Source organism: Lepidochelys kempii, chromosome 2, assembly GCF_965140265.1.
Source record: "Lepidochelys kempii isolate rLepKem1 chromosome 2, rLepKem1.hap2, whole genome shotgun sequence".
Classification (NCBI taxonomy): domain Eukaryota; kingdom Metazoa; phylum Chordata; order Testudines; family Cheloniidae; genus Lepidochelys; species Lepidochelys kempii.
The window spans coordinates 53,784,480-53,810,022 of NC_133257.1; the positions used below are offsets into that span (position 1 = coordinate 53,784,480).

General features: G+C 44.5%; 1 protein-coding gene and 1 long non-coding RNA gene across 3 annotated transcripts in view; one reads left to right on the top strand and one right to left on the bottom strand.

The window, feature by feature from the left end:
• The window catches only part of LOC140906588 (uncharacterized), a 16,518-nt gene extending 16,218 nt beyond the window's left edge, over nt 1–300 (bottom strand). The window contains exon 1 of the long non-coding RNA XR_012157160.1: nt 22–300. This is a non-coding gene — a long non-coding RNA (uncharacterized lncRNA). The remainder of the gene's footprint in view (nt 1–21) is intronic.
• IL7 (interleukin 7) overlaps nt 1–22,656 on the top strand; it is a 23,398-nt gene extending 742 nt beyond the window's left edge. Inside the window, exons 2-5 of one of the 2 annotated variants that reach the window (XM_073330760.1) lie at nt 4,962–5,101; nt 7,666–7,752; nt 14,745–14,900; nt 17,332–22,656. In XM_073330760.1, the coding sequence (XP_073186861.1) occupies nt 4,962–5,101; nt 7,666–7,752; nt 14,745–14,900; nt 17,332–17,481 (533 nt within the window). In that variant the 3' untranslated portion in view covers nt 17,482–22,656. The remainder of the gene's footprint in view (nt 1–4,961; nt 5,102–7,665; nt 7,753–14,744; nt 14,901–17,331) is intronic. The other variant, XM_073330761.1, reaches the window with a different exon arrangement.
• Nucleotides 22,657–25,543: the final 2,887 nt, after the last annotated feature.

A 25,543-nucleotide genomic window follows, 5' to 3' on the forward strand; every position in this document is an offset into this window, starting at 1 on the left:
CCCCCGCGGCGCGCGTCTCACCGGCTCCGCTGGTTCCCTGGCAGCTACCGCCCGCAATGGAGCAGCGGCGCCCGCGACGGTGCTTTTATCCTCCGTGTCCCGGCCGGGAATTTCCCAGCTTTTCAGAGCGAAAGTGGAAGCGCCCGGTTCCCAGCCCGCCCGGTGTCGGGAAATCAGGATTGCGTTGGTGGGAACTGCAGGAGTTGGGGAGCGGGCAAGGGAGCAAGGCCGGTGCAAACCCCTGCCCGCGGACGCCCCGCAGGGAAACCGGCTCCCCCAGGCAGCGGCTGGCCTCCCGGGAGCGGGTCCGCTGCCGCCCGTCCCCTCTCGGCTCCAGCAGGGAATAGCCGCCCTCCCCGCGGCGTGCGCCTTGCCCGCGGCATGCCGTGCCAAGCCGGGGGCAAGCAGGCACGCTGCACCGACCCCCGCTCAAAGTTGAGGCAGGCACCAAACAGGTGTCTCGGAGGGTCCCCACGCGCCCGGCCAGCGGCTCCTCAGCCGTAGGGTGACCAGCTGTCCCAATATTAGGGGGTTCGTCTTATATAGGCAGCTATCCCCGGGGGGAAAAAGTATCCGGATTTTTCACACTTGCTGTCTGGTCACCCTACCTCAGCCGAGGGGGAGGGAGATGTATTAAGCCTCCTGGGTTTGCAGGCTCTGGCAGAATCCTGCTCTGGGGCAGGGGCCTGCGCAGGAATAAAAATTCAGCTGCTTTTGGAAGGGCACTGCCCTGCGCGGCCAGAGGAGCTGCTTCCCTCCCCCCACTGTGCCCCCACTGATTAGGGGGGCTGTGCCCCTGCTTGCGCCCCCCCCTCACGCGTGCTCCTGCTTTGGGAAGCTTTGGGTGCAGGAAGGTAACACGCTCTTCTCTCCTTCAGGCCAATGGGGCATTTCCATGGCTTGGGGGGCTGAGGGACACAGCCGACCCTGACTGCCCAGTGGTCTGAGCCACAGCAGGGAAAGCCCAGACTGGACCTGCTGGTGCTTCTGAACAGCCTCCTTTGGAGGCTTTTGGAAGCATTGAAACCCCGCAAGGATGCTACAACCTGGTAGCTTTCCATTACTGTCGCTTAATCCACAGATATTGCAAGGGTGGTATAACATTGTGATTATAAGAAGTGATCTCCTGCCCCTGGGTGGTAGAACATTGATAGTGTGCCTGCCTGGCTCCCTTCTTGTACCATGAAGGGACTAAAGGTTGCTTTTTGTAAATATGAGCTTTTTCCTCTGCCTGAAACTCCCATGAATGTTAACTCTTGCTGGCTGGGGATTTTGGGAACTGGGATTTATGAACTCATATACTTTCACTGGAAGAGCAGAATGTTCACTTTGTTAAAAGTTTCATTTCCTTCAACACAGCAATGAGTCAGTGCAGATAAATGGATGCTCACTTTTTTTAATTATAAACAATCTGACAGAAAATCCTTTCCTTTCTCAATCGTCTGGCTCTCTCTTAACTCTTCTCATAGTATCAGTATTATGGGTTTATTAGGACCTAATTTACTAATGTAAAAAAACACATACACCCCGACAAACCTTTCAGGCCTTCTTTATAGACCATAGAGAAGCAAATAATAATAATAATGGCATAGGCCCAACTCTTTTTCCTTTGCAGGTTATCTTTAATCACAAACTGCTAGATTAAGTGGGTCTATGGCTACAGTGTTGTTGCCATATACTGATATGTGTAAGGGATGTGATTCATCCTTGTTTAATAAAAGAAGGTGAGGAGTCCTTGTGGCACCATAGAGACTAACAAATTTATTTGGGCATAAGCTTTCATGGGTGGGTTCTATCCCACGAAAGCTTATGCCCAAATAAATTTGTTAGTCTCTGAGGTGCCACAAGGACTCCTGATTGTTTTTGCTGATACAGACTAACACGGCTACCACTCTGAAACCATTCTTGTTTGGGGTTACTGATGGAATTTGTTGCACAGATGACAGACTTAGACCATTGTTATTTGTCTTTTGAAATATAAAACAACTGGGAAATTGTTAGTTATATTAGAGAAGATGGGGATTAGTATAAGAATTGTAAGGTGGATAAGGAACTGGTTAAAGGGGGAGAATGTAACAGATTGTGCCAAAAAGTGACTGGAAGAAGGTTACTAGTAGCATTCCTCAAGGATTGGTTTTAGGACTAATCTTACTCAATATTTTTATTACTGACCATGGCACAGAAAGTAGGGGTATGCTAATGGAATTTGATGGGGATACAAAGTTGGGAGGCAACGTCAGTACAGAGGAAGATCGGAATATTATACAGGAAGATTTGGATGACCTTGAAGACTAGAATAATGGAAATGGGATGGAATTCAATAATACAAAGTGCAAGGGTCATGTACCTAAGGTCTCATAATAATTTCTGCTACAAGCTGAGGGTTCATTAGTTGGAAGTGACAGATGAGGAGAGAGACCTGGCTGTGTTCCTTGATCACAGGATGACTATGAGCCAGCAACGTGATGCAGCTGTGAAACAGGCAACTGCAATCTTTGGATATATTCTGGTAGAGCTAGAAAAGTATTAATATCATATAAGATACTAGTAAGACCTCATTTGGAATATGGTGTACAGTTCTTGTCATACATGTTCAAGAAAGTTGAATTCAAACTGGAATGGGTGCAGAGAAGATTTACTAGGATGAACAAGGAATGGAGAGCTTATCATATGAGAGAAGACTGGAAGAGCTTGACTCATTTGGCCTAGCAAAAAGAAGGCTAAGAGGGGATATGATTGCTCTCTATAAATACATTGGGAGGAGAGGGGGGTAAACACTAGGGCAGGTAAAGAGCTTTTTAGGACAGTGTTGGCACAAGAACAAATGGATATAAACTGGCCATGAACAAATTGAGGCTGGAAATTAGGAGAAGGTTTCTAACCATCAGAGGGATGAAGTTCTGGAACAGCCTCTCAGTAGGAGTTGTGGGAGCAAACAACTTAATTAGTTTGAGGAGAGAGCTGGACAATGTGTAAGTGTGATTGTATGATGGGATAGGGTTCAGCAGCCCTGGGGCTCACTTCCAGTTTATGTCTCATGTTCCTAAGAGCACATGCTTCAGGGCTTCAGCTGGCCACCTGCTGCGGCTTTTCATTCTGTTTTGGTCGCCTTCCTCTGAAGCATCAGAGATGGCCACAGCTGGAGATTGGACACTGGACGGAGTGGGCCAGGGCTCTGGGGTGTCACTGAGCATTCTGTTTCTCGGGTGCTTGCCTGACTGGTTCTTGCTCACATGCTCGGAGTCTAACTGAATTTTTCCCCAGGTCAGATTGGTAGCAACCTTGTGTTTCCTTTGTCTTCCTCTGCAGAGTATGGGTGCCAGTCACTTGCCAGGGTTATCTGGGTACATCTCACTTAATCATTTCCCTGCCATTACAAGGCTTCTGCCAATGGTGCATACTAATCATCTAATTTCCTATGGGCTATAAAACTTCACAACCAAATTTAGAATAGAGTGTGGGGCAGTGTTGGTGGCCTGTGATATTCAGGAGGTCAGACTAGATGATCTAGTGGTCCCTCTGACCTTAAACTCTATGACTCTGTAGAAGTCAGAGGTTTAAGTGCAGGATCAGGGACATATTATGTAATACATAGATGGCAGATACAGCCTTAATAAATTATAGGCTTTGACAGCCTTATATTTACTATATTTATGTCTTTATTCTCAAGGGATTACGAAGCTCTTTGGACCAGATTTTCAAAGTTAGTTAGGAGCCTAAAGATGCAGAAAGGTGCCTAGGGCTAGATCTACTGAGGAGTCTTAGACTCAGTATTGCAATGCCTAACTTTTACGCACCCTGCCAGCTAGTGTAATCCACAGCCCTAAATTAGGTGCCCAGGCTTCCTGTACTATGTGTGTTATATGTGCTCTTGTATATACGTTCTTAGGCCCTGACTAGGTCAGGGAATGTGTCATGAGATATTGAGCCTGTCACCTTTATTTGGCTTGTTTAAATCCAGCCCTGACTTTTAGTGGCCATAAATTATTTCCCTTGGATGGCTTTTCAGTGGCTTATGATTTTGGTGATGGGTGCCCTGGAAGTACCTAAGACAGGGACAAAGAATTTGCCTGTTACTCAAGCAAAACTCTCACTAAAAGTCAAAGGGAAATTTGCCCAAGAAAAGACTGTGAAATTTGACTAATAGCGATGAAAAGAGTTTCTCAATTCAGTTTCTACAGGGTAGCTGTCTACTCTATAGTATCCTCAATCAACACTACACAATTGACAATATCAGCAGAGAGGGATTGAGGGGGCGTGAAGACTGAACTATATTCTTATTCCTAGAGGTAATCCTTCCAAGACAGCATTAAGGTCCATTGGCAGGGAGCTGTGGCGAAACGTATGTTACAGAATAGCTGTTACATGGACTATGGCTGTAACTCTATTCCCATTGAATTCAGTTGGATTTCTGCATTGACTTCATGCAAAGCAAATTTGGCACATGGCTATTTTAGTTTCTAGGACTGGCAGCCTGCATGACTCTGAGGGGCCCAACCTTCCCAACCGAGGGCAAATAAGACAGTGTCTTTCATGAGCACTAACTTTACTTTAAAAAATGCCCCCACAAATCCAAATATTTTAAAAGTAAAATTATACTTGCAAACTTGTATACTTCATCTGCTGTATACTGTAGTACTTCAGGATTTCTAACAATACACTAAAGGATATTATTGTCCGCTCAACATAGTTATTGTTTTTGTTAGCATTAATGAAGTTTATGTTAATACCCCGAGGGCAACATACTCTGAAAACGCATTTAAAAGATACTTTTCTGACAAGGTATGTTTAAAGGCATTTTCACATTTCATACCCAAAATGGACTGTAATGTACCAGTTATTTGGTAGAGATGAACAATAAATCCCAGATAAACTACTATAAGAGACTTCATTACATAACAGTTAATCAAGCATACTCCGTAGTATTAAATATATACTTAATTGATGTTGTTGTAATCTAGTTTTTTTTAGGTCTGTGTTTGGGATTCTGCCACTGTTCATAGTTCTGTTGCCAGTAAATTCATCTACTTGTGTGATGGAAAATACAACTGTAATACGTGAAAAGTATGAGAATATCCTAAGCCACGATATTGATTTGCTGGTAGGTAGTCATATTCTTTTGTTTTAAATTTTTTTAAAAAGTAAAAGTCTTCTTTTTGTGAATAATTTTAAGGTTAATTCATGCTAAATGTCACATTTAAAGGCACACATTAAAATGGGTGTGCAGTTCTTTTTACGGGATATAACGATGCAGACTCTAATTTTGCACTCACACCTAGCTGTGAATGCCGTTATTTGCAGGTGCGAATGATATGACTCAGATGATTGTGTCCTTGCCACAGGTAGTTAGAGATATAAACCATTTAGGTTTAGATTGTATAACACCTAATCCCATTGGAGAGCACTTATGCAATAGTTGTGGTGAAGTCACTGAGACTACTTGTGTTTGTAAATGCTATTCAATATGAATAGAAGCTACATAATCTGACCCATAATTTCCATCTCTTTATAATTTTGCCTGAAGTTTTATGCCCTCTGTTGAATATATTCACAAACCGGAGTCAACATTTAAAAAACTGGCCCGCAGTCTTGATCTCTACCTCTCATTGCTGACAATGATCCCATTTGGAAATAATAATCATAACAATAATCCAGAAGACTGACATACCCAGACTATTAACCTAGTATTTTATATCTTTGTGCCAGCACATTAAATAGAATGCTGAAGTCAACAGCTCTCTACATCAAGTGAATCATTCCTAGTTGTTAGAATTCCACAGGAGACTGGGAAAAAATGAAAGTATTTGCTATTTAACTTGTATTTAAGGAGCTGTGAATTTAGTGCTCATGAAAGGTATGGGACTGTGAATATTGAAATCTCACAGAATAGGGGTAGCACGAGCACCTACTAAGCAGATTCCCTCATTTCGCAGCCAATGTGTGTTACCCCAGCTCTGGAGAGGTTAGTTCAGTCTCCATGTTTAATCAGTGCTTGTCTGTCTGTTTAGATTACCAGCAATAACTGTTAGTAATACTGTTTGTGTGGTAGAAGGTGTCCACTAGCCTCTTGCCTGAGATCATAGAGTGATAGCAAATAACTTTCCATTACTACAAAACCTATGTTCTGGTTTGAACCTGGAATCTAGAGGCAGAAGGATCTTTACCTCCTTATCCTCACCAAGCCACCATAATTAATACTTCTGATAAGTACCATGCTGCTGAAGTGTGTGTAAGATATTGTTACTTTCCTTTTAGTTACTAATCTCTGTCTAGTCTGACTCGGAGCAGAATTTGCAAGGTTATGCTCAAGGCTAACTTTGATCTAGATTTCTGTAAATGCAGTGGTTCATAGAGCAAAAATATTAAAGAATAAAATAAAAACTTTGACTGTTAATAAGCAATGTCACCCCACAGAGAGAATAATGTTGATTTCTCGCCCAAACTATGGTATGGGTTTCTTAAATTCTCAAGGACCAAGGTTCCCATGATCATTCCCCCCCAGATTATGGGTGAGCTTAAAAGAATGGCAAGAGTAAATTATGGTTTCTATTAGAGGTCACATGTGGCAATGCTCATTGTGATTTTGTTCCATATCTGGTGGCTGGAGACATTAACTACAGGCAGCTAGTGGGTTATATCCTGGCCCCCTTGAAGTCTAGGGGAGTTTTGCCATGGATTCCAGTGGGGCTAGGGTTTCATCCATTGTCTTTTTGTCCCACCCAGTGACCTACCTACCTACTTACCAACCAGAGCAATTACTGTGAAGCTATTTGAAAAAAGGCAGGCAGACCTGCTGACTGGCGGGCCCTTGTGTCTAGAATGGAATTTCAGCACTTCAGTAAACAAAGCTGTTTGATGCTCTCTTAATTGTTTTATGTCTTTGACTATTTGACTCTTCAGGGCTTTGTGTTGAGTACCTCCCTGTTTACACAATCTACTTCTACTGTCTCAAAAGTTTGAAGTCAGTTTTGCTCAGGTGTGCTTCTGAAACACTGACAAAGTTACAACAAAAATACAAAGGGAAACCCAAAGGATGGAGATGACTAAACCTTTCTTGTATTTGTTAAAATACAGGATGACATACTATTGATATGAATTAACTCATTTCTTCTGCAAGGTACAGAGAGACTTTAGAGGGGGGTTAGAAAGAAGAGTGAGAGAGAATGTGTTTCCATTGGGATCCAGAGGTATTACAAGCATCTGGGTGACATGAAGAAGGAAACAAAGGCAACAAACAGTGGTGGAGCAAAGGGGAAAGACTTACAGCTGAAGACATTTAGGGGATTTAGACACAACTTTTTTTTCATGTGAATAGAAGATGCATGCCAAAATCCCATTAGATGCCTTGGAAAATCTCAACCTGTGTATATTTCTTAAGAGAATAAACTTTAAACAAAAACAAAAAAAAACACTGTTAAGAATCAAGTAATTAAGTGGAATCTGTAGTTTCAAAATTATAAACAGCTACCCTTGCAAACTATAGTTAAATTATTTCCTCCTTAGCTTACTTGCCAAGAAAAAATTCAGCACTCTCTATTTCCACTGCTACTTTTGATGCCATCCCAAAAAGCAGTGTAAGGAGTAAAGCTCATGAACTGTTGAAAGAGAAACCAAGGCAACTTGATTAGAACACTGTTACATTATTTAACATATGATCTATTATAGGAAAATATGTCTGAAGAGTATCGTGACAGGTGCTGCAGGAATAAAAGACATGAAAACCCCAGTGCAATTTTCTGCAATGATACTCAGGTAAAAGACAACTTCTTTGAATGATTGAATATGTCCGTTGCAATATAGGTGTGTGCGCGCCCTGAGCACTGTCACCAGAAAATACTCCCTCATCGGTATCTGTCAAGTCAGCTCTGGTGCCCTATAGTGCTACACATCCATAGTGTTGGTATATAGGGCACTGCTGACCACGTCCTCTCAGTTCCTTTTTACCACCTATGACGGTCGCTGGAAATGCTCTGTCCTTCTCTTGCAAGTCTTTCTCAGTGGACTTTGTTTCCTCTCTCTCTATACATATAGTTTTGTTCATAGTTTCTCTTGTAGTTGTTAGAGTTAGTTTCCTCTGCTTCCGGTACTGAGGCATGCTTTGGTGGCTGGGCTTCAAGCCTTGTGGCTCCTGCAGCAAGGCTGTGCCTCTGGCCTACCCACATTCCAGTTGCCTTAAGTGCTTAGGGGAAGCTTACTTTTGGGAGTGCTGCAAGAGTTGCAGGACTTCAAGCCCTGTATCAAAAATGACCAGGATGCTAGGCTGAAGTCCATCTTAATAGGAGCAGTGCTCAGACCTCGACTGGAGCCAAGCCATTCAAACTCAGCACCAAGCACCTTGGTGTCACTGAGGGGCACTCCTGCCGCTGTCTGGGCACATCAGCGCCATTCAGCATCTCCAGTGCTGAGGAAAAAACAAAAGAAAATGCCACTCAAGAGAGGACATTCCCCGACCCCTAGGATGGCCAGGCATGGAGACTAGAACAGAGTGTGACCTGCACTGGGCCACTCCATAGCCCTTGGTACTGTATAAAGGGAAGCTGGCCATGAGGGCCCAGTTCCAGTCTTCCCTGCCTTGACACTGGTCACTGGCACCGATGGGAACTGCTCCTCCGTGGTCTCTGGACAGAGACTTCTCGTCCTTGGAGTCAGAGGTGGAGTCACATATCTCCCACAGGAGCCAGCCCCAATAGGCAAGTCGGCACTATCCTGCAATGGACCTGGGCCAGGCCATACCGTCGAGTTCTTGGCCTGCTGGCTAGTGTCAGGTGCCTGCACAGTGGTCCTTCTGGAACCTGTTGGCATTTCCCTTTATGCAGGGTCCTTGATGGAGGTGCTCATACTCAGTGGCTGTGAGGGTAGAGTGCTGCCACTTCTTCAAGCAGAGCCTGATCCAGGCTCTGGTACCAAGTACCAGGAGCCAGCATCACGGGACCTGGCTCGTGCCAAAAGCAAAGAGTTGTAGTGCTCCCTGCCAGTGCAAGCCTCCTCCTCCTCTTCTCCTGATGAGGCCATGACAGGAACTGACATATCACCCTCTCATGATGACTATAAGGCCCAAGAGGAGTTTCTTAAGAGAGTGGCCCAAAACCTGGGCATTCAGGTGGAGGGGGTTCAGGAGTCCTCCCACTCTTTGGTGGACATCTTGTGACCCTTCCCCTCAATGAAGCCATCATGGACCCAATAAAAGCCCTACAATAAACCCTGGTGTCCCTACTTCCCATGGCCAAGAAGGCTGAAAAAGAAGTACTTTGTCCTGGCTAGAGAATATGAGTTTTTGCATCCTCATCCCACCCTCACCTCCACAGGATACCTGGTGGTCTCTGCTGCCAATGAGCAAGAGTGACAGGGGTTACAAAGGGTGATCCCCAAAGCTAGACACAAAAAAGCTAGACCTGTTTGGGAGGAAAGTCTATTCAACTGAGGGTTTGCAGCTCAGGATCACTAATGAAAAGCACTCCTGAGCAGATGTGACTTTAACACTTGGGATTCCTTGTTAAAGTTTAAGGACTGGATGCCCCAAGAGACCAAATGGGAATTCTCCTCTTTGGTGGAGGAAGGGAAGTTCGTAGCAAGGGCTTCCTTACAAGTGGCCCTGGATGCTGAGGATTCAGAGACCAGATCCATGGCCTCCACAGTGGTCATGTGTAGGGGTTCCTGGCTCCAAGTCTCAGGCCTCCCACATGAGGTTCAGTAGACCCTCTAGGACCTTCCCTTTGAGGGCACTTCGCTCTTCTCAAAGCAGACAGACTTCAAGCTTCATGACCTCAAGGACTCCAGGGATACTCTGAAGTCCCTGGGCTTCTACACTCCTGGTGTCTTTGAGAAGCATAATAGGCTCCAACATTCCTCCTGGTTCTTCCCTCTGCCTGCCCTGCAGAACTCTCAGAGAAAGAGGAGTAAAGGCTTCAGGCAGAGGCCTTCACCCCAGTCCTCCTCAACATCAGTGCCCGCTCCTCCCAGATATTCAGGGGGCTCTAAGTAGGCCTTTTGATGTGGCACTTAAGGACACCATACCAGTCACAGAAACTTTGGATCCAACCTATCCTTTGTTTGCGGACTGCTTAGAATCATAGAATCATAGAATATCAGGGTTGGAAGGGACCCCAGAAGGTCATCTAGTCCAACCCCCTGCTCGAAGCAGGACCAATTCCCAGTTAAATCATCCCAGCCAGGGCTTTGTCAAGCCTGACCTTAAAAACCTCTAAGGAAGGAGATTCTACCACCTCCCTAGGTAACGCATTCCAGTGTTTCACCACCCTCTTAGTGAAAAAGTTTTTCCTAATATCCAATCTAAACCTCCCCCACTGCAACTTGAGACCATTACTCCTCGTTCTGTCAAACGTCCCACTTCCTCCAGGCAATGGTCCCATATTACTACAGACCATTGGGTACTGAGCACAATAGAAGTGGGATATACTCTTCAATTCAGTTCTTCCCTCCCACCTCACCCCTCTCCCCATCCCTCTTCAGGGACTCCTCTCACAAGCAACTTCTGGCCCAAGAGGTGCAGTCGCTTCTACAGGTGGGAGCCATGGAAGAGGTTCCACAGAATTTAAGGGTTGGGGGTTCTACTCCCGGCTTTTGGGATTCAGAAAAAACATGGGGGGGGTCTCAGACCTATCCTGGACGTGCGCCAGTTAAAAGTTATCTCAAGAAGCTAAAGTTCTGTATGGTCTCCTTGGAGTCCATCCCCTCCCTGGATCTAGGGGATTGGTACATCGCCTTTGATTTGAGAGATGCCTATTTTCACGCACCAATTTTTCAGGGACATAGGAGGTTCCTCAGATTGGTAGTGGATCATGTGCACTACTAGTTTGCAGTTCTCCCGTTCAGCCTGTCAGCTACCCCACAAGTTTTTACAAAGTGCATGGCAGTAGTAGCAGCCTTCTTGAGGATCCAAGGGGTGCAGGTGTATCTTTAGCTCATTGACTGGCTGGTCAGAGGCCAAACCAGGGCTCAGGAGGAGTCCAGCATCCACCTCATCCAGTTGACTTTCCAGGACCTGGGTCTGCTTATAAATACACAGAGATCCAACCTTACCCCGTTTCAGAGAATAGAGTTTATCTGATCTGTGTTTGTCAGAGTTGTCATATGGCCACATGTAGTTATGTAGTGCATACGCGAGACTACACCTCAGACCTCTCCCAACATAGCTGGCCTCGGTGAACTCACCAAACTGCCATCATCTGGATATGATCCTTACAATTCCTCGCCTGGTTCTCAACTCGCTCGATCGGTGGCAGGACCCACTGGTGGTTTGCAAGGGCATCTCATTTTCATGGCCCCATCCATCACTATCCCTGGCCACAGAATCATCAGCACTGGGCTGGGGAACTCACTTGGGTCCCCTGAGAACTCAAGGCCTGTGGTCCCCAGAAGAGCTCTTTCTACACATCAACATCAGGGAGCTCAGGGCAGTCCTTGTGGCTTGTCAGGCATTCCTGCCTCATGTTACAGGCAAAAATGCGTTGGTTCTAACAGACAACATGGTGGGCATGTTCTATGCCTTCCTCCCCCCTGTGTTGGGAGGCAGTTCAGTTGTGGGATTTTTGTATAACCTACTTGATTAATCTTGAAGCCTCCTACCTACCAGGAGCACAAAATGAGCTGGTAGATCACCTCAACAGATCCTTGTCTGATCACCATGAGTGATCCCTTGCCTAGATGTTGGGGTCATTTCCTAGCAGTGGGGAACTCCCCAGGTAGATCTGTTTGCTACAAAGCACAACAGGAAGTGTCACCAGTTCTGCTCCCTTTTGCGTCACAGCCCCGAGTCACTTTCAGATGCTTTCCTTCTTCCATGGACAGGTCACCTGTTCTGTGCTTTCCCTCCTATTCCACTTGTGCACAAGGTCCTGTTGAAAATCAAGCGGGACCAAGTGCAGGTCATTCTGATAGCTCCGGCTTGGCCCTGCCCGCATTGGTTTGCCTCTCTGCGGCGTCACCAATCCCACTACTTCTACATCCAGACCTGATCTCTCAGGACCACGGTCATCTGCTCCACCTGAACCTTGGGTCCCTCCACCTGATGACCTGGATGCTCCATGGCTAACCCCCACAGAACTAGCCTGCTTGAAGCAGGTCCTTGAGGTTGTACTAGGAAGCAGAAAGCCTTCCACCGAGTGACTTACCTGGCAGAATGGAAGTGGTTTGCTATTTGGTCTTCCCAGAAGGGTGTCTCGCCTATGTGATTGTCACTGCCGTTCATTCTAGAGTACTTACTGCACTTGAAACTGCAGTCGATTAGAGTTTAAGCGTGGCATCGATTAGAGTCCGCCTGGCAGCAATCTCTGCTTTTCACCCTTGGGTGACCGATCCATCTTTCTAACCATTTCCTTAAGGGCTTTGAGAGGTTGTACCCTCAGGTGCAACAGCCAGTCCCCCCTCCCCTGAGACCTCAGCCTTGTCTTATGAAAGCTTATAGGTCCCCCGTTCAAGCCACTGGCAACTTGCTTGTTACTGTACCTCTCCTGGAAGGTGACCTTCTTAGTGGCCATTACTTCAACCAGAAGAGTTTCAGAGATCTGTGCCCTCACTTTGGAGCCGCTGTACACAGTGTTCTTTAAGGATAAGGTGCAGTTGTGTCCTCACCCTGCTCTTCTTCCAAAAGGTGGTCTCCTGGGTCCATAGCAATCAAGCTATCTTCCTACTGGTTTTCTATCCGAAGCCACATACAAACAGGGAAGAGCAAAGGCTCCACTCATTAGATGTTAGGTTTGCACTAGCTTTCTACATAGAAAGGACCAAACAGTTTCGGAAATCCACCTAGATGTTTGTAGCGGTTGCAAACGGGATGAAAGGTCTCTCCATCTCAGCTCAGATAATTTCATTATGGATCATGTCGTGTATGGATGACATTATGGATCACATGTGTAACAAACTAGCAGGTGTTCCCATCCTAACCACTCATTCAACAAGGACACAAAGGGTCTTCAGCAGCGTTTTGAGGACAGGTCCTTATTCACGACATTTTTAGCGCAGCAACTTGGTTGTTGGTGCACACATTTGCTTCTCATTATGCCGTTACTCAGCAGGCTAGGGACAATGCTGGATTTAGCCAAGCTGAGTTGCAGTCAGCATGTCAGTAAACTCTGAGCCGTCCACCTACAGAAGAGCATAAGAAAGCCCAGTATCCTGTCTTCTGACAGTGGCATATGCCAGGTGCCCCAGAGGGATGAACAGAATAGGTAATCATCATGTGATCCGTTCCCTGTCGCCCATTCCCAGCTTCCAGCAAACAGAGGCTAGGGACACCTGTACAACTGCTAGGGAATCTCCTACGTTGGAATGGACATGTGCAATCACTCAAAAAAGAAAACCTTTCTGTAACTTGTTCAAGAGGTGTTACACATGTCCATTCCAAGACCCACCCTCCTACCCATCTTATCAGAGTTGGCTGGAAAGAAGGAACTCAGGAGGTATGGGGTTGGCAGTGCCCTATATACCAAAGGACACATGGCCCTAGAACACACCAGAGCCGACCCGATGGATACCACTGAGGGAAAAATTTCTGGCAGCTGTGCTCGGGGTGCACACACATCTACATTGGAATGGACATGTGCAACACATCTCGAAGAATAACAGTTCCAGAAAGGTTAGTACATTTTTCCCCCCAGAGTTTACTTGCCTTGTGTGTTGTTGATTTCTTTTCTGTATAATCCAATCCCTGTGTGACAAATTCTGTTGATGGGTACTGTTATGTTGTAATCACAGCAAGTCCTGGTATTCAGAATTTGTATTATAGAACTGTTCATTTTAAAACTTGCAATGGTTAGACTGCTGGTGTGCTGAGGCCACAGCCTATCATATTGACCAATATTGTCTCATTGTTTCCTTATACTCCTCCTCCCATACCTGTCAGTCTGTCTCCATCAGTTTCTTATATTTAGCTTATAAACTCTTTGAGTCAGAGACCATCTTTTTTTCCATGTTTGTACAGAGTCAAGCATAGTGGGCTCCTAAAAGCTAATAAAATAATTTCCTTTTAATCTTTTCTGGGCCTAAAATTTATGCATACTGCACATAATTACTTGATTTTTATTTGAATCTTTAAATAGTAATTCTGTATCCAAAGAAGCCAATATCTCATACTACAGAGATTATATTCACTTATCAAAATACTGATTTTTAAAAAATATTTTCATTCAATATGGAATGAAGAACAGGATGCCGTCTTTGTGTCAGTTAGCTTACAAGTAAACGTTAATCTTTCAAATGCTTTGTTTTATTTTCCTACCAGAATTTTTTCTGGTGTTACCAATACAACTAAACCTTCACTTCAGATATTGATCTTTAAGTCTATGTATGTAAGACATCTTTTACAAAATAATCTGCACTTTCTAGTAAGAAGTATTTGTAAAATAATGTGGCAGACATTGTCCCCATGTAGAAGCCAAAGTTGTTAATGGGGGGTAGGGGGGAAATCTCATTACTATACATACTAATATTTATAAATTCACACATAGGTAATTGTCATAACCACAGAATCACTTTTTAAAATTTGATATATTAGTTTGCTTTAGACAAGGTCAAAACCCACCAGTGTCAGTTGTAATTGCAGACTGAATTCAACACATCTAGTAATGCTTCATACACTACAAGAATCTGAAAATTTAGTCAGGTTAGTCACATGATATATTGGAAGAGAACAGCATAACAAGCTAAACAAGCTAATGCGTACTGAAACTGTAAAATCTAAGGGAACTCAAACTCAAGGCTTCTTTTCTTTATTTCTTTCTTCATAGGAAATAAGGTCATTACAGAATATGGCATGTGACTTGCTTAAATTCTTTAATAAACAAAAGATCAACAAAGATTTCAGATGGCAAACTGCTGTGGTTTCATGTATGACATTAGAAATTCTACAATGCAGATGTGATAGGGGGAGCAAAAATAGAAAGGTAAGTTGTTGGGAGAGCCTACAAATTATCTTGCATATTTTTATCTAAAAAAGAAAGTACATTGCTCTCTAAGGCTCTTCAGAATAGAAGGTTACTACCATCAACCAAAATGAAATGTTCTAAAACTCATCCTATATAGTATGCCCCTTGACACAGAGTTTAAGGCTCTGATGTAAAGCCCATTGACGTCTATGGAAAGATTCTGTGGTAAGCACTAACGCTTTTCAAAATAAGTACTCTGATAATATTTTTGAACCTTAATTTTTCAGTTTCACCCTTTAATAGCTCAGCTTTTACTGTACTATCTGGCACTTTACCCACCAGAAAGCTCTATAGATGTCTGATCGTCATTGAAAGTCCGGTTGGTGCGGGGCCGTCAGGCTCCCTACCTGGCTCCGTGTAGCTCCCTGGAAGCAGCGACATGATATCCCTGCTGCTCCTAGGTGGAGGAATGGTCACAGGGGTTCCGTGCACTGCCCCTGGCCCCCTCGCTGGCTCCACAGCTCCCACTGGCTGGGAACTGCGGCCAATAGGAGCTGTGGGGGCGGCGCCTGTGGGTGGAGGCAGCGCACGGAGTCCCTGTGACCATTCCTCCACCTAGGAGCAGCAGGGACATCATGTCGCTGCTTCCGGGGAGCTACACGGAGCCAGGTGGGGAGCCTGACGGCCCCATGCCAACCAGACTTTCAATGACGATCAGACATCTATAGAGCTTTCTGGTGGGTAAAGTCCCAGATAGCTCAGCTTTTACTGTACTATTAAAGGGTGAAACTGAAAAATTATGATTCAAAAATATTATCACAGTACTTATTTTGAAAAGCGTTAGTGCTTACCATAGCCGCCCAGCCGTGCCTCTGCCTAGGAGCAGCAGGGACATCATGTCGCCTCTTATGGGGAGCCGCCCCAGGTGAGTGCAGGACAGATCTGACACCCTGAAACCGCTCTCGTGCCCCAACCTCCTGCCCTGAGCTCCCTCCCGCACCCAAACTCCCTCCCAGAGCCCATGCCCCCCCCACCCCAACCCCCTCTTCCACCCACACCCCGTCCCACACTCCAAACCCCATAGCCCCAGCTGGAGCCCCCTCCTGCAGCCCAAACCCCTCAGCCCTGGCCCCACCCCAGAGCCTGCACCCCCAGCCAGAGCCCTCATCCCTTCGCACACCCAGTCCTCAGCCTGGCTCTCCCTCCCACACCCTGAACCCCTAATTTCTGACCCCACACTGCCAGCCCAGAGCCCATATCCCCTTCCACACCCCATCTCCCTACAATTGTTAATGTATAACTCTTAGTTAACCGGCATATTTGATTAACTGGCACCCCCCTATTCCCCCAACATGCCGGATAACAAAGCTTTTGCTCTAATTGGATTTGGGGTTTTTATACGCATTAACTAACCAAGGATTAGGCCAGTTCAGTACTTGCATGTGAACCCTTCAGAGCACCACTGGATGCTACAGGAAGGTGTGCTGGTAGTTCAGCAGGTGGCTTCTTTCTTCGGAGTCAAAACTGAGTTTTCTGGTTTGGTGTAAAGAGCCACTGTGCCTCTAGTGCAGAGGTGGGCAAACTACGGCCCATGGGCCACATCCAGCCTGTGGGACCGTCCTGCCCCGCCCCTCCCCCACTGTCCCCCCTGCCTTGCAGCCTCCGCTCGCTGTGTGGGCAGCGCGGCTGGCTCCGGCTGGGTGGCGCAGCTTCCAGTCCTGCCTATCTGAGCGGCATGGTAAGCAGCGGACGGTTGGATAAGGGGCAGGGGGTGCCAGGGGACAGGGAGCAGTTGGATGGGGTGGAGGTGGGGGGGAAGGGTGGTCAGGGGACGGGGAACAGGGGAGTTGGATAGGCATGGGAGTCCCGGGGGGCCTGTCAGGGGCAGGGGTGTGGATAGGGGTTGGGGCAGTCAGGGGACAGGGAGCAGGGGGGGTTGGATAAGGGGTGGGGTCCCGGGGGGGGCGGTTAGGGGTGGCAGGGTCCCGGGAGGGGGCAGACACGGAGAAGGGGTTGGATAGGGGGTGGGGTCCTGGGGGGACGGTTAGAGGCAGGGGGTTCAGGGAGGGGGTGGTCAGGGGACAAGGAGCAGGGTGGGGTTGGACTGGTTGGGGGTTCTGAGGGGGGCAGTCAGGGGGCGGGAAGTGGGAGGGGGCGGGGAGCCAGGCTGTATATGGAGGCACAGCCTTCCCTACTCGGCCCTCCATACGGTTTCACAACCCCAGTGTGGCCCTCAGGCCAAAAAAAGTTTGCCCAGCCCTACTCTAGTGGTTTGATCTGGTTGTGATCACAAGTGACTAAGATTCTATGGCCTTATTGTGAGTAGCCCAGTGTTCTGGCTCAGTTAGGTTAATTATATTTATTGATTGTTTTATGTTTTAAAGTATTTCTCTGCAGAAAGGAACATAAGCTCATCTCGATTAACAATTTAAAAACTATTCTTTTACAGGTTTGCATATTGGTTACACAAACCAGCAAAGACACAACAGGGGCACAAGGCCCCAAGAAAAAATGTTGCCAAGAATTATGTGAACTAAAGGAAACTATATCTAGTCTCAGATCCTGCTGGAATAAGTTTGAAAAAGATATTGCTAGGTAAAAAACTTAAGATGCAGTCCTTTCTGTTTTTTCAAAGTGCCATTGCTAGATACCTTTGCACTTTACATGCATTCTTCAAGTGTATCTGTCTGCTTACGTAAATACTTTTTGCCAAAGTCCTGATGAGACGATCCTATGCCTTGTTCCTGGGGACAAAGCCATTGGAAACCAACAAATTGAACTGCTGAAGTACAAGAAGTGGAAGCTAACAACACAATTGGAAGCAAAGACAAACAGAATAGAATGCTGTAGCCCCACCTTCACACAATGAAAAGTACTTAGACTCTGTAGCTATCTACAAGTACTTGGTCATGTTTTTTGAGTACCTTTATATGACTTTAAGGTGAGAAGAAACTTTTTAGATGCCTACTGCGATGCCTACTGCCTTGGAAACTGCAAGGAAAGAAAAATGTCAAATTAATAGGATGTTTTATGTAGCCACATCATGGATCAAAATTAACAGTTATGCTAGTTAAGAATGGCTCCTGAGCCAGTTCTGCTGATGCAATAATATTTGAAGTACTGGTATCTGATGGGATCTGCAAACTGCTTAGAAGGCCAAAAAAATGAAACCAGGTCTCTGCCACAGGAAAGGTATGGGAATGAATTATTTTACTCAGCCTAGGGAGAGGTATCATTTTTGGAGGGATCTAGCACAGATGCTGCTGAAGTAGCTAGAGGCAAGACAGAGTAAGGCCTGTGGATACAGAAAAGGGTAGCTCCTGAACATGAGGAAGATCAGCTGACTGGAGAAAATACTAGCTTTGTGGATTTGGTAATCACAGTTAGCTGCAGGAATAGTTAGAATAGCTTACATTAATTGTGATGACTTTAGTGTATATATTTTACATAGTGTATTTAACATAAAACAGACATGACTTAAGATATGTATGAGTATTTTCAGAGAATAATATATTGGCATTTTACTAATTATATGTCCATATTTAATTTTTGATGAATTTATAAATATTTATTAGTTGCTTATACCTCACAATTTCTTACTTAGATATTACTACTCCTTTTGTAACAAAACCCACTTGTAACATATCTAACAAAATGGTGTCTCTTTTGGTATCATTGCTTCTGTTCTAGTTTTTTGGTATATGAGAATATCATAGACAGAGCTGATAATGCCACCTGTAGTTAAGGTTAACTGACTGTCACATGTGTTCTACTCAGTGTAGTGTGGCACCTCCTTCCGGCAATTCGCTCCGCCTGGTTCAGTGCCCCTTTTCTTCTCTTCCACCATTGCTGTTCTCCTCCCACTGATGGAGTCACACCATGGCTGCTTTGTGACTCAGCCCTCCAGCCAAGCCACACTGCGATTTCCCTTTCAGAGGAAGTCTTTCCAAGTCTCTGTACATGCAGCATCAGGCAGTCCTCATGCCCACTACTACCCTGACTATGTCAATCCTGCAGTGACTCAGGCAGTCTTCCCATTCACTGCCCCAAGCAACACCGCTCTACCAATAGATATGAGGGGAACCCTGGCCCACCCTGTATGCTGGGTTCCAGCCCAGGGCCCTGTAGCAAGCAGTTAATTGGCTACACCAACCTTACTACTCTCACCCCGGACTACTTCCTACTGTGCTTTTCCCAAGCTTTTCATTCTCCAGACCCCTTTCTCTTAGGCCTACTAAGTAAATCCTTTCTCAGAGGGTTCCTATCCTCCCCACTTCACTAAACCTCAGAGAGAGAGACTACAGGCTTCCTCCATGCAGCCTCCCACACCGTTGTCAGTTTCTTGACTTTATAGAAGCCCCACCTATTCCCTTACAGGTGAGTTTCATTCGAATTAGTGGCCTCCCTACAAGCTAAATCTCCCCTATTTGCAGCTTAACTGACTGATTGGGCCCCCTCACCTAATTCAGTTTCTTCAGGACTGATGTAGGGTGCACACCCCATCACACACTTCCCACTATAAGATCCTGTTTTCAGTTGCTTATAACTTTTCCACATTGTTCAGGCTGAAATTTTCAATGTAAGGTGTCTATCTCAGGCTAATATTTATTTATTGGAAGCTTGAGTTATTTCAAGGAACAAGATTAGGGAAGCCTACATTGTTTTGCCCTTGTTCAAAAAAATTATTGCAACTTTTCCATTGAGAAACTCTAGCATTCCATGCGCCAGAGCAAGAATGTTAGGAACTGTTAAGAAAGGGATAGAAAATAAGACAAAATATCATAATGCCACTATATGGCACATATATGCTACTATATGGCATAATGCCACAACTCATGGTGTGCCCGCACATTGAATACTGTGTCCATTTCTGGTCACCCTATCCCATAAAGGATACAGTGGAACTGGAGAAGTTTCAGAGAAAGGCAACAAACATGATCAAAGGTATGGAACAGCTTCCAGCTAAGGAGAGACTAAAAAGTGTAGGGCTGTTCACCCAACTAGATATGATAGAAGTCTATAAAATCATGAATGGTGCAGAGAAAAGTATTATTTATTCTTTTCCACAATACAAAAACCATGGGTCACCCAATGAAATTAATAAGCAGCAGGTTTAATACAAACAAGAGGAAGTATTTTTCACACAATGCACAATTAACCCGTGGAACTCATTGCCATTGGGTGTTGTGATGGCTAACAGTATAACTAGGTTCAAAAAAGAACTAAATAAATTCATGGAAGATAGGTCCATCAATTGCTATTAGCCAAGATGGTCAGGGGTGTAACCCTATGCTCAGGGCAATCCTAAACCTCTGACTTCCAGAAGCTGGAAGGGGAAGACAGGGTGGATCACTCCAGCTGCCCTGTTCTTTACACTCCCCTTGAAGCTCTGGTAGCGGCTATTCTCAGAGATAGGATACTGAGCTGGATGGATCATTGGTCTGACCCAGTATGGGAGCCCTTATGCTCTTAAGGGCTTGAAATTTGGCAAAGTGGGTCACCCTGCTGTCAAGAGTTGTGCCTTTTGCTATGCTTGTGAAAATTGGATCCAAGATATAAGCCTTCAAATATTCCAGTTTACACATTCTAATTAGAGACTTGGCAGGTAAAGTCTCAGAAAATCAATCTGCACTGAGCACGCTCCAGCCCAGGAATGCAGGGACTGAGCACATTAATTCAGCCTTCTTATGCATATGCATTATGATGCAGTCTTTAATTACATGATTACACATTTTTCCACAGGACCCCTGCCTCATTCAGTGCACAGGATAAACAGTGCTTTAGGAACAAATCAGGGTTGTGTAATGAAAAAGGCTGTTGTCTGTAGGGCCTCTGCCTCATTTGTTGCAGAAGTTGGAAGGTACGTAGTGAAGAAGGCAGGTGACTGTAAAAAGAGAAAGGATAGTCGTATGGTAATAGAAATTGAATGCCACCCTGGAGAACTGGATTCTATCCCTGTTGTGGGGAAGTGTACCTTTAAGAGGGTTTGGCAAGAGCCAACTGGAACAAGTTGTGTTATGCAGAAGGCTCATGTGCAATGCTGGTCAGTTAGAAGTCAGACACCGAATGAAGTGGAAACACTGTCAGATTCCTTGGCTCAGAGTGATTTTCAATCTGAACACCACACCTGCCTCTGCCACAGAGTTCCTGTGTGATGCTGGACAAGTCAGTAAACCAACATTTTTACAGCTGGCCATTAGTTGTGTTTCTCATTTTAAGGGTCCACCTAGCATCTGACTTACAGAAGTGCTGAAGTACACACACTATTGCAACTGAAGTCAGTTGGAGCCGTGCTTTGAACATGTAACGTGCTATACAAATGCTAAGGGCTTTGAAAAATTAGACCCTGTCTCCCACAAATTGGGCATCCCAAATTAGTGGACAGTTGGCCTTAATTTATCTCAGTTATGCAGCTATAAAATGGGGATATAATACCCTTACCAAATCTTACAGAGGAGACAAATTCATTATTGTATGTGAAGCACTCGGTTCCTATTTCAAGAGGACGATGGAAATGTCCCTGAAGAAGTGAATAATGCTGTATTCAGGGCAGCATTGGGATGGTGGCAGTAAAATAAAGCCTGGGGGCACACTTTGAAATAGGCAGATAAACATAAAATATTGAAGAACTACTCATTCATTGATGAGCAGGGGTCCCATGGAAAAAATAGTGTGTGATCATGTCATTAAACACAAATATAATGCATATGCCTGTGGAATTAAAGATGCACATTCCAGAATTTCTTAACTTTTGAGTGCTTGCCTTCAGAATCTTAACCTTCTTCTACTGTAGGTTTTTTGGGTGTTCATTATGTAATAAAAATAAGTCACCTACAAACTCACCTTTAAAAATTATACAGGCCACAATATGTGACTAAGAGCTGGTACTTCCATAAAACTGCATGAGCCTTCACTGACTTGCAAAATTTGGACTATTCTGATTGCTTTGTAAGATATTCCTACTCTTTCAGGGTTGCAGAGTGTCTAAGAAGGGATTCCATGGCGCCAGCTTCACCAAAGCATAATCTTTCCATCTGGCCAATGTATACAGAATACAGGCAATAATTGGCAACATTGCCTTCATAGCCTATTGCAGGAAGTATGAATCATCATAGTGCTCTATAAATTAAGCTGTTGTAAACCGAGAACTATTTGGAAATCAAAACTTACAGCTACGTAGTGCAGGAGAATTATCTCCTGTGTCCTATATAAGACATTCCTGTTAATACACCTCAGAATGATATTAGCCTTTTTAGCAACAGCATATTATTGACTCATATTCAATTTGTGATCCACTATAATCCCTGATCCTTTTCAGCAGTACTACTGCCTAGAAAGTTGTTCCCCATTCTGTATATATGCTTTTGATTTTTCCTTCCTTTCACTTAATTTAATTTCATCTTGTTGATTTTAGACCGTCTGATTTATTAAAATTGTTTTGTATTTTAATCCTCTCCTCCAAAGTCCTTACAACTCCTCGCAACTTGGTTTCATCTGTAAATTTTATAAGCATATTCTCCACTCCATTATCCAAGTCATTAATGAAAATATTGAATAGTGTCAGACCCAGGACTGACCTGTGCGTGACCCATTAGATACACCCTCCCATCTTGACAATGAATCACTGATAAGCACTGAGTATATAGCATAGTAATTTAATCTAGACCACATTTCCCAAGTTTCCTTTTGAATATGTTGTAGAATTGTGTCAAAAGCCTTATTAAAATCAAGATATATCACATCTACAGCCTGATCCAGCGTAAGGGTGGTCATAGGAAATGGAAGGTACTTACTAGTAACTTGTGGCACCTTAGAGAAGTGGGTTTTAGCCCATGAAAGCTTATGCCCAAATAAATTTGTTAGTCTCTAAGGTGCCACAAGTACTCCTCATTCTTTTTGCTGATGCACACTAACACGGCTACCATTCTGAAACCTGTTACTAGTAACTGGAGTTCTTCAAGATGCACTCTGTATATTCATATTCTTGGGGATGTGCCGATCCAGTGCAGCAAGGATGGTGGAACCTTCTAGTAACAGTGCCTATTAGAGAAACCTTGCCCCTCACTTTCTGTCCCTCGAGTTCGCATCAGAGCTGGGATGTGGCTACAGGAGAGGCATTGGTGCCATTGCTGCCTCAGTTCCTTCCAAATGCTAATGCAGAATACCAAGTAAAGATACAATTAGGACTCTGCAGAAGCAGGGAATGTGGGCAGGGAATGTGAATGTGCAGAGTGCATCTCCAAGTACTCCAGTTACAAGTAACCTCCATTTCTTCTTCCAGTGCCGTCTGAATATTCCTATTCTTGGGAAAGTTTGGCGAGCAGTACCTTTATAAGGAAGGAGGGGTGAAGCCCTCATTTAACAACCATTGAAGTACTGCCCTACCAAAACAAGCACTGGACACAAATTCTAAATCTAGTACATATTGAGCCCATGTAATGGCCTTGCAAAACACAATAGGAACATGTCTGCGAAATGCTGTAGATATGGCCACCCCCCAGTACTGTAAGCTCTAAGAGAAGAAGGAAGGGAAAGTGAAGTTCACCTTTAACACTCCTCAATACCAAGTCTGACCCATCTAGATAGTGACTGAGCTGAAAGAGCCCTACTCTTTGAAGAACCAATAAAGAGACAAACAATTTAGAACATCTGAAGACCTTCATTATATCCAGGTAATATGAGAGAACTCTTTTTCATATAAGGAATGTGATCTAGCATCTCGCTTATGTATATGAGGTTTTGGGAAAAATACAGGTTTATATATTGATTTACATGAAAATTGGAAACAACCTTTTGAATTAATCTGGGACATGACCTAAGGACCATCTTGTATCTATGAAAAATAGCATAGGGAGGATCATCCATTAATGCATGCAACTCACATATTCTTCTAGCAGAATTGATTGCCAAAATGAAAGCTGTTTTTACTGAAAGGTGAAAAAGGGAGCAATCTCATAATGACTCATAAGGGGCAGAAATTAACTGAGTCAATACTAAATTTAAATTCCACAAAGGGACAGGATCTCTAGTGGGTGGATAAAGATTCAATAGACCCTTCAAAATTTTCTTTACCATGTTATATGATAAAATGGGTTTGTCTCTAGGCTGCATGTGTACCGATGAAATAGCCACTAAGTGTATTCTAATAGATGACTCAGATAGACCCTCTTTTTAAAAGTGTAATAGATATTCTAAGATCATTTGAATCAGGGCTGAGACTGGATTTTCATTCTTATTTCCTGCCAATATAGTAAATCTTTTCCATTTGCAGACATAACACCTTCTAGTTGAGTGTTTTTTAGCATTAATAAGAATTTGCTGAAACTCTTCCATCAAAGTCCTGTGGCCCAAGCTGTTAATTGTAGAGATTTGAGGTGTGGGTGGAGCACTTTCCCCTGGTACTGTCTTAAAGGATCAGTCAATCATGGTAGAGTCCAGTGGTTGCCCTTGGGTAGGTGGAGTAGGTTGGTGTTCCACTGTTGTCTTGTCCATTCTGTAGCAACTAAGATCATCCTGATTGAATCTTGCTTTACTTTGTTTAAAATTTTGGAAATCAAAGTGAATGGGGGAAATGCATACTTTAGAGCCATTCCACAGTTTAGGAGAAAAGCATCTGTCAAAGATTGACTGTCTGCTCCTGCTCATGAGCAAAAGGAAGGGCATTTTGTATTTAGACTGGTGGCAAACAGATCTAGAGTAGGGAACCCCCAATGTTTGAAGATACCTGAATTTCCATGGTTTTTAGAGACCAATCATGCATCTGATGATTGTCTGCCGAGACGATCCGCCAATTTGTTGTGTTCTCCTGAAGTGTGTAAAGCTATCAGGTAAATGTTGTAATGTATGCACCAAATCCCATATCTCTATCACTTCACTGCATAGGTGAATCAAATGAGTCCCATTTGTTTGTTCATATATAATAAACTGCAGTCATGTTTTCTATGGCCGCTTGGATAACTGAATTGCATATCTATGGAAGAAATGCTTTTAGGGCCTCTGTTTCTGGCTGTCATGGGAACTTGTTCTATAGCTCCCATGTTCAGAAATGCTTGTACCTCTGTTCCTAACAGTCTCTCATGAGAGTGGTCCCCAAAGAGTGAGGGAGTGATGTGTGTGTGGGGGTGTACGGGGGAAATTATCTGAACTGGGCGGTATAGAATTCTTATTATATCCAAAACCTAGAACCAAGGTGAAAGCTGTTCATCTATTATAAAATCTGCACAGTGTCTCCAAACTGGTTTGCTAGGACCGATTCAAAGCTCCTAACTAACTAGTCAAATCTGAGGTCCAAGTTGTGGCAAACTATGGGTGGCTGAGGGATTCTTTGTCCTCTTACAAGGTTTGAAGGGTTTTTTCCTGTCGTGTCTGTAAGTAGGCCTGGTGCTGATGATATCGTTGCTCCTCTGCTAGGAGGCAGACTGTAATGGGGCGCATTCACCTCTTGCGAGTGTCCCCCCTGCCATCTGTGGTCTGCCTTTGGTGACTCAGCCCTCTGGCCGAGTCACACACAGTCTGTCTGTGTGATGAAAGGAAAGCAAAGCAAAACTCCTTCCAGGGTACAAGTCCAACCGGGGTCTCTCTCAGTGCCCCCTGTAATGTCTGTCACAAGTTGTCCCTGCTCTGGGTTAGAGCAGTGCCACAGACCCCCCTCCCCCCCTCCC